This window comes from Haplochromis burtoni, unplaced genomic scaffold (genome assembly GCF_018398535.1).
Source record: "Haplochromis burtoni strain Fernald_Lab_line unplaced genomic scaffold, NCSU_Asbu1 Contig_49, whole genome shotgun sequence".
NCBI classification, from domain to species: Eukaryota; Metazoa; Chordata; class Actinopteri; order Cichliformes; family Cichlidae; genus Haplochromis; species Haplochromis burtoni.
Window position 1 is genome coordinate 2,813,156 of NW_024582410.1, and position 8,637 is coordinate 2,821,792.

The window sequence follows — 8,637 nt, forward strand, 5'->3', positions numbered from 1 at the left end:
ACTACTAGAGATAGTCCTTTTCAGGACCAGTGTTTGGCTTGCTCTCTGGGAACAACAAAAAATTAAACAAATAAATTAATAATAAAATAAAATGAAGAAATCATTTATTTAATTTGTCCGGAGGCTTCTGTTGCTGCCACACCACCTAACCATGAAAATGGTAAAAAGAAAGGGAAGAAGAGAAAATGGAGACACTTCTTCTGCGGTTTCTCGGTTTGCTTTCACAGAAAACACGTGAAATGCATATTCTCCTTAAAATGTACTTGTTAATTTTAAGTGACTTTACTTTTTTAATAACATTATGTTTGTTTGTTCTCTACAGGAAACTGACAGCGATACAGAGGCAGAGACCAACACTGTGAAGCCACAAAAAAAGTCTCGCTGGTCTATTTTCAAATTCTGGAAGGTATGTTTTACGGAAAGAGTCACTGTCATCAAGCATTTACTCATCACAATAAAATGGGAGAAATTAAGAGCAATGAAGCACACAGCTATGTCCTGTCTTTTGGTTTCTTTCTACAGAGAAAAAGGCAGGTTGCTCCTGAAACAACATTGGAACCTGATAAAATCAGTGACAAGTGAGGGAAACTTTAATCTTCTCACTTTAAAGCAAAATTCTTTTGGGATCCTCTGGTTGTAGATTTGATACTTGACATCCTTTTGTATATTTTTGCAGATTAAAGAACATGCAGCATGACTGTACACCTGCCGAGGCAGCACCACCTCAAGAAGACTGCCTGGAAACAGAAGGCCGAGAACTGGAAGTCCAGCCTCCACCGAACAGTTCAGAGGACCCAGTACAGGACAACCAGAATGCCCCGAGGACAAAACTACAGACATTCCCAGGTAAGTGCTTTTAATATTTTGGCAGAGTGCTTATCAAAATAAACATTAGATGGTTGAATGCTGTTCTCCAGAGAGACAATGTTTGTTTGTTGTCTTGTTGTGCTTGCTATGCATCCCTGACTCCTTTCTTCATCCAGCAGCACCCATAAGGAATGTGGTGAAAGTTCCCACCAGGTTAAAAACACCACTGAAAACGGTGAGCCATCAGACCTGAGTTGGGACACTTTGATTATGGAGTTTCTGGAACAAGAGCATGTATGGGAGCAGGTGGTTGACATGTAAGAGAAAAACGTCAAAATGTTTAAGCTTCAAAGCTCATGCATACATGCACATACACTGCTTAGCGTCTTGACATCTTTCCTAATTGTGTGTTCGTGTTTTTACCTTTTTGCAATAGTGTAGCGAAACATTTGAACGATGGAAAAATAACGGAAAATAAAATTCAGACTGTGGACCACTTCGGGTGAGTACACGTAGTGCACGAGGACCAAAGCTCACTTTGTCAAAATGGAGAAAATGAACTATTTTACACTGATACTGTAAACTTTGTGTATGTGTGGCAGGTTTCCAAACACTGCAAACACCTGCTACATGAACTCCTGCCTGCAGAGCCTGCTCAACACTGACGAGTTCATTAGAGACATCAGCCGTCAGGAGACTTTGTGGAGAGCAGTCCCAGAAGCTCAGCTCTTAAGGTGCGCTACGTCAACCTTCTACTTTCTTCAAAAAGCTGAAGAGCAAAGATATCTAACACCAGAAATGTCTGTTTACCCTTTCCTTTTTACAGAAGGCTCACTGACATCAGGGACTGTCATAATTCAAGAGATTATGGCCTTAAAAAACATCGCCTAAAATCTTTTAAGGAGGCATTCAGCAAACACGCTCCTGAATACAAAGGCAGTGCACAGAAAGTACGTCAGCTATTTGGACATTTTGTTTTTTTTCCTTTACTTTCTAATGTTTATGTTCTGTTTTAAATCTCCTCTGTGTTTTTCTTTCAGGATGCTCATGAATTCCTAACCTTGTTCCTCAATGAGGTCAAAAGCCTTTCACCTCACCTGAAGAGGAAAGCAGCTCTCCTGGGCCGAAGTTATACCTGCCCAGTAGAAGACCATCATGTTTTCAAAATGGAAAACATGAGGACATGCAAGAGGTAAGCCCGTCATTCAGAAACACAGGGCTGATTGCAACATTTTCATATACCTCTTTTCCTCCTACCTGATCATTACTTTAACTATGTTACTCCTTAAATGTGTAGCTGCGGTCACCAATCATTACACCAAGAGGAATTCACTAGCTTGTCTCTTGACCTGGTTCCAGAGGGGTCTGTTAAAAACATGTTAGAGACATACTTGAAGGTAAGATCAGAAATTCCAGTAGAGATATAGTATCACTGATCTTAACACACCTTTTTTGTTAGTGTTTGTGTGCATATGTTGTGATTTTTTTTTTTCTACCATAAAGCCTGTTTTCTCTGTGCTGTTTTTCAGGAACAAAAAATTGAATTTCTCTGTGATTGTGGAGGGACGACCTCGGAAGTGAAGCCGTCTTTTCATACACTGCCAAGGTGAGTAAGGTCACATCAGAATTGATCGACTGACCTGGTTTCCAAACTGTGGTGCAAAAAACATCAGTTTTTAAGACAACACTTGAGCAGTCATTTTGTCCCATCTTTGGTTTGTGTTTGTCACTCATTCTTCTTGTTTTGTACCTTGGGGTTTTTTTTTCTTTTCTGTCAGAGTTCTCATTTTGCACCTGAAGAGGTTTGGCTTTATAAAAACCTGCAAGCTTCAGAAGGTGAATGACCCCGTCAGACTGCAGAGGGACTTGATGGTGTCATCCAAACAGGTAAAAACAGACTGCAGAACATCTCAGAGATTCAGCTTAATTATCACACTGATGTGAGACTTTATGAAACTAACACTCTTTGGATTTGTTCCTTCTCAGGGTGATGGTTGTTACAGTCTTATAAGCATCATTAGTCACTATGGAGGAACAGAATCAGGTAAAACAACTGACTTGTTACAAACAGAAAATGATTTAACAGAGCTTGCTACTTTTCAGTGAAGGACTCACACACAAATGCTTTTGATGTTCTAAGAAGCACTAAGTCCAAATCATGAATCAGTTGACTTTTAGAAGTTGGATTCATTTGTCTTAATGTGATCTCAGGACACTACATCTGTAATTCCGTGCATCCTGATGCGAGCCCGCAGGTTACATCAGATCCTTGGCTCACCTATAATGATGCACAGGTGCTCCACACAACCGGATGTGCAGTTTTTGAGGAACAGCAGCACTCAGCCTACATCCTGTTTTACAAGAGAAACGTAAGAAGCTCATCCTGAAGTGAGGTAATTTTTAAATGTCCTATTACCTTGTTCATCAGTTTTGTCTTCATTCTAAAACAGGATGTGGAAGCAAGTTACAGCCATCATCATGCTGAAAAGGAAGGAGCAACAGTCGTCTCAGACAAATTTTAGGTAAGTATTGCCCTTAGGAGGAAGGGTCCTCCCAGAGAGCCTGGCTCCTCCTAAGATTTCTTCCTCCAGGAGGGAGTTTTTTCTTGCCACCGTCGCCTCACATTCACTGGTCTCATCGTCAGAGACATTGTTAACCTCCTAAGGCCTGAACTCTTTCAGTTCACGCATTTTTAATTTCTCTGTGCCATTTGGGTTGATTGGGACCTGATGAATGGTCTAGACAACCCAAAATGTGATATATGGACGCCAGGTCCTAGGAGGTTAAACTAAAATCTACTAGTGGTGCACCACTACTAGAGATAGTCCTTTTCAGGACCAGTGTTTGGCTTGCTCTCTGGGAACAACAAAAAATTAAACAAATAAATTAATAATAAAATAAAATAAAGAAATAATTTATTTAATTTTATTAAAATTAACATAACAACAAAAACAAAAATATCTAATAAAAAATAATAAAAGTATTCAACTGTGTTTTGTAAAATTTGTAATGAGTCTCAGTTAAGTTGATGTCACAGAAGTTTCTGAATCAACCATTTAGATTGTTCAACAAACAGATTTACTCAGGTAAAGATGGTAAGCTGGAGCACTGTTACTCTTCTAGTTCAGTTTAAGTTTTTAGACAAATATTCCCTCATTCAGTTGCAGCTTTTAAATAAATTATTTAGCTGCAAGTAGCAAAGTCCAAAAGTGACAACATTTCCACTGCACTCCCTCCAAAAATAGCATATAGAACTTTTGATCAAATTAGACATTTATCCTTGGATCATTGACAACCATGTAGGGTGAAAATCTTTAATTGTCCTTTTATAACATTTTAACAAGTTACTGTCCCCTGCTGCATGTTTCTTGTTTTGGCTGAACTTCATCAGCTCAAAAAACACACCGTGCTGTGGTTTACTAAAAGAACTCATGTACAGGACACACTGAAAGCACGTTTACAACGTTTAATTAACTAAGTCAAGATCAGTTAATAACAGCTGAATGAAAGATTTACTTTTTCTCATTGGTATGCGACTCACTAAAAAGATCCGGATCTTTCGGCTCCCAACCAGCTCTTCAGGTTGTTTTGTTGCTTTAATTAATTTATTATTAACAACAATATAAAATTATGCACAAAAGGAATTACTAATGTACAAAAAAACAACAACAAAAACAACAAAAACAACCTGTGGTTTTATTTATATATACACACTGTTTATATACACACACTGTTTACTGCTACAACTACACGTTTCTTTTTCAGGTATTTATTAATAATTGACTTTATGTATATGTATATATTGTACTATTCTTAGTTAGCGTATTGTCTGTCTTGTTAATGTTTGTTTATAATGGAGCACTGTAACAAAAAAATAATTTCCCCCAGGGATCAATAAAGTATTCTGATTCTGATATATGATTTTTTCTACAATTAAATTCTATTATTTTCAACTTCTTCATATTGGTTTATCATTTTATTCTTATAGCAGATTTTAAATTGAGAAACATTTGTACAACACTTAAGATGATCACTGAGAGAATTCCAGTTTCTTATGCCTATGACTGTTGGACACATTTGCCTTTGTGTGGTTCGAGCAAACCGGTGCTTAAAATAAAACTTCCTTCTGCCGTCCCCATTTTCTGAACACAATACAAATAAACTTTGTAACTTAAGAGGTAGTGTTTTATTTTTCGCCCTAAACATAATAAAGTCTGTAATTTCACTAGTTTTAATATTATTGCGTTGTCACAATACGGCTGTGTGCAGGCAAGAGTAGGACCCAAAACGCAAACTCACGGAGACGAAATTAAACTCAAAAAACACCGCTTTATTGCTGGCGTGGAGTGGGACATGAAAAACAATACAAAATAAACTAAACTGGGAAAACTAAAGCACAAGGAGCCACAGGGAACAATCACACAGCTATGATGGAGGACGCAACACTGACAAAGAGAAACATGGGGCTTAAATACACAGAGGGATAACGAGGGAAGTGGAGACACATGAGGAAACAGCTGACTAACATGAACCTAATGACAGGAGCAGTGAAGCTAAATACAAAGAACCAAGAACACACGACTCCTTCCAAAATAAAACAGGAAGCATAACGAAACGCAGACAAAACTTGACAGTGGAGACAGCAACTAAGAAACAGAGACAAACCATAAGGCAGAGGTCTAAGAACCAAAATACACAGAGGGAAATACTCAGCTTTGAACACAAGAGACTAGACTAGAGGGAGTAACAAAAGACCAACCATGAGAACATAATGCACAATGCAGGGTGACAGAAAACAAGAAACTCAAACATGCAAAGACACACAATAAACAGAACAGAGGGGGCACAGAGAGACATGAAGGGCAGGGGAGACTTAACATGGGTTGGAAACACAAGGGGGAACTAATAAGCAAATTAACATAGGAGGCCTAATGAGCTTAACAAACTATACACATTAAGATTAACTAAAACTCAAAACACTGGGTCCTAAGACCCAGGATCGTGACGTGACAAATCGTCACCATATTACGTTTTCGGCTACCCACCACGTTCCTAAATGACGACCTTGGAAAAAAGAGGAAATATGAGAACCGTCTGGACTGCTCTTTTTCTTCAAATCGCTTAGAAACACGCTATTTAACATCATTAAAGTCCTGGTTAAGGTCAGGAATAAGGTTATGGTCAGGGCTAGGGATAAGGTTAGGTTTAGGGCTGGAATACAGGGCTGGAACGTCTATTACCGCGGGAGCGTCATTGCACTGGATTCCAGCCATAACCCGCCGCGTACCATAAGAACGCCGAAGGTCTCCTTTCGCGTTCCTCAGGAACGCCGCGGGACGTGACAAAACGTCGACATGTTACGCCTCGGGAGTGAGAACGCTCTGATAATTTGTCTGTAATTTCACTATATCTTCTAGTTTTTAATAAGTTTGATTTTATAAACAAACTATTAATGTGTTCTCTATATTTAACATTATGCATAATTCAACGCGCTCTCTTCTGTAACAAATGTAATGGTTTCATATTAGTCACACATGTATTCCCCCATACTTCAACACAATAACTCAGATAGGGTAGAAACAATGAAAAATATAATATTCTTATTGTCTTGTAATCTAATATATATCTTACATTACCCAGGATATAAATACTTTTAGCCAACTTTTTTTTAACATGTTCAATATGAGATTTCCATGTTAACTTGTCATTCACTATTACACCCAGAAAACAGAATTCTGTCACTCTTTCAATTAATACTCCCTCTATAGAGAATACTATCTCTTCCTCCCTTACACGGTTTCCGAATATTATAAACTTTGTTTTTTCCAAATTTAGTGATAACTTATTTACATCAAACCATTTTTAATTTTTTTTTTCATTTCAATAACCATAATTTTAGCCAATTCTTTCAAGTTCTCTCCGGAACAATAAAAATTTGTATCGTCTGCAAACAAAACAAAATTCAACATTTTTGACACATCACAAATGTCATTTATATATAAATTAAAAAGTTTTGGTCCTAAAACAGAACCTTGAGGGACCCCACATTCTATTTTCATTCTATCAGATGAATTGCCTAAACACTGCACATACTGAAACCTATTATCTAAATAGCTGCTTAACCAGTTCAATACTATTCCTCTCACACCATAAGTTCTTAACTTAGAAATCAAGATGGAGTGTTGCAGAGTGTCAAAAGCTTTTCTTAAATCAATGAATACCCCTATAGTATATTTATTATGATGTGTTGCTGATGAAATGTCTTCAATAGTATTCATTAATGCTATTGCTGTTGATCTGTTCCGTCGAAATCCGTACTGACTTTCGCTTAACAGTTGATGTTTTTCAATGAAACTATCAAATCTTTGTGCAAAGAGTTTTTCAAGCACTTTAGAAAACTGTGATAGCAATGATATTGGTCTATAATTATTAGAACTATGTCTCCTGATTTATAAAGGGGGATAACTTTTGCCACTGTCATTCAGTCAGGAAATACACCCGTATAAAATGAGAGATTAAAAATATAACAGAGAGGTTTGATTATACAATCCAAGATCTTTTTTACAATGACCATGTCTAACCCATCACAGTCAGTGGATGTCTTGTTTTTAGATTTTGCTACAATAGCTATGATTTCTTTTTCAGTGATTTCCCCTAAAAACATACTGTACTACTCTGCTTTCTCCTTTCCATTCATCATTCCATTCTGAATCATCCTGTTTTCTAATTAAGTTTGCCAGGTTAGGCCAAATATTTACAAAAAAAGAATTAAATGCATTTACCACTTAATTCATATCACTTATGACCTTATTTTTCTTATTAAAGTAAGTAGGTAAATTTAAGGGTGTATATTTATTACCCAATATTTTTTCAAGATATTCCATGTACCCTTAATATTTTTGTTGTTGTAAAATGATTTATTATAATATTCTTTCGTAGCCTTTCTGATAATTAATACTAACTTATTTTATAAACTTTATATTTCATTTTAGCAGGCTTTGTTCTAAGTTTTAGATAATCTCTATACAGTTTATTTTTCTTTTTACATGCATTTTCTAGTCCTTTTGTTATCCATGGTTTACCAGTATTTTTCTTTTGCTTATATAATACCAGTGGACAGTGATTTTCATACAAAACCAAAATAAGTACTTAAGAATGCCTCATATGCAGCATTGACGTTATTTACATGAACCTCATTCCAATCTTTCATAAGATCTTGCCTGAACTTATTTATTTCATCATCATTTCTAATTCTTATATATCTGTCCACACACACGTCCTCCTTTCGTGTCCTTTTATAATCTAAAGTAACAAAAACAGGTAAATGATCACTTATGTCATTTATGACAAGACCACTTATAATGTTGCTTTCCAAGCAATTAATGAAAATATGATCAATTAAAATAGCTGACTTTTCAGTTATTCTACTTGGTTTAGTAATCAGAGGGTAAAACCCTCTTCCAAAAAATAACTAAAAAAAAACTGATGATGCCTTATGATTGGACATTTAAAAAATAAATAAATATTATGATCACCGCAAATACAGAATGTCTTATTTCCCTTTACCTTGCTCAATAAATCTTCTACTACATCTGTGAATGTTTCTATCAGTGTCCCAGGACTCCTATACATACAACTAACAATTATATTACTCTTTCTACCGTCACACACTCCATTAAATCATCAATAGCCACAGACATGTATTCAACCTGTTTACATTTCAAATCACTATCAACAAAATATATATAAATATATACTGTGGCCCCTAGAGACAAAGCACGTACAAATTCCAAAAAGCATGTACAAACTCCAAAACACATTTCTAGTGTT

General features: G+C 36.4%; 2 protein-coding genes across 2 annotated transcripts; both read left to right on the forward strand.

The window, feature by feature from the left end:
* Nucleotides 1-1,424: 1,424 nt before the first annotated feature.
* On the forward strand, nucleotides 1,425-2,236 carry LOC121814472 (ubiquitin carboxyl-terminal hydrolase 37-like). The gene is made up of 4 exons (XM_042220507.1): nucleotides 1,425-1,541; nucleotides 1,634-1,757; nucleotides 1,848-1,999; nucleotides 2,105-2,236. The coding sequence occupies exons 1-4, from the start codon at nucleotides 1,438-1,440 to the stop codon at nucleotides 2,232-2,234; spliced, it is 510 nt and encodes a 169-aa protein (XP_042076441.1). The 5' UTR covers nucleotides 1,425-1,437; the 3' UTR covers nucleotides 2,235-2,236.
* A 356-nt stretch (nucleotides 2,237-2,592) lies between these two features.
* On the forward strand, nucleotides 2,593-3,505 carry LOC121814473 (ubiquitin carboxyl-terminal hydrolase 26-like). The gene is made up of 4 exons (XM_042220508.1): nucleotides 2,593-2,694; nucleotides 2,794-2,851; nucleotides 3,019-3,176; nucleotides 3,258-3,505. Exons 1-4 carry the CDS (start codon nucleotides 2,677-2,679, stop codon nucleotides 3,327-3,329), a joined length of 306 nt encoding a protein of 101 aa, XP_042076442.1. The 5' UTR covers nucleotides 2,593-2,676; the 3' UTR covers nucleotides 3,330-3,505.
* Nucleotides 3,506-8,637: the final 5,132 nt, after the last annotated feature.

Coding starts and splice junctions, on each gene's coding strand:
- LOC121814472 (XM_042220507.1), top strand. CDS start 1,438: ATGAACTCCTGCCTGCAGAGCCTGCTCAACACTGACGAGTTCATTAGA. Junction 1,542..1,633: donor CCAGAAGCTCAGCTCTTAAG/GTGCGCTACGTC, acceptor TCCTTTTTACAG/AAGGCTCACTGACATCAGGG. Junction 2,000..2,104: donor AACATGAGGACATGCAAGAG/GTAAGCCCGTCA, acceptor TTAAATGTGTAG/CTGCGGTCACCAATCATTAC.
- LOC121814473 (XM_042220508.1), top strand. Junction 2,852..3,018: donor CTATGGAGGAACAGAATCAG/GTAAAACAACTG, acceptor ATGTGATCTCAG/GACACTACATCTGTAATTCC. Junction 3,177..3,257: donor TCCTGTTTTACAAGAGAAAC/GTAAGAAGCTCA, acceptor ATTCTAAAACAG/GATGTGGAAGCAAGTTACAG.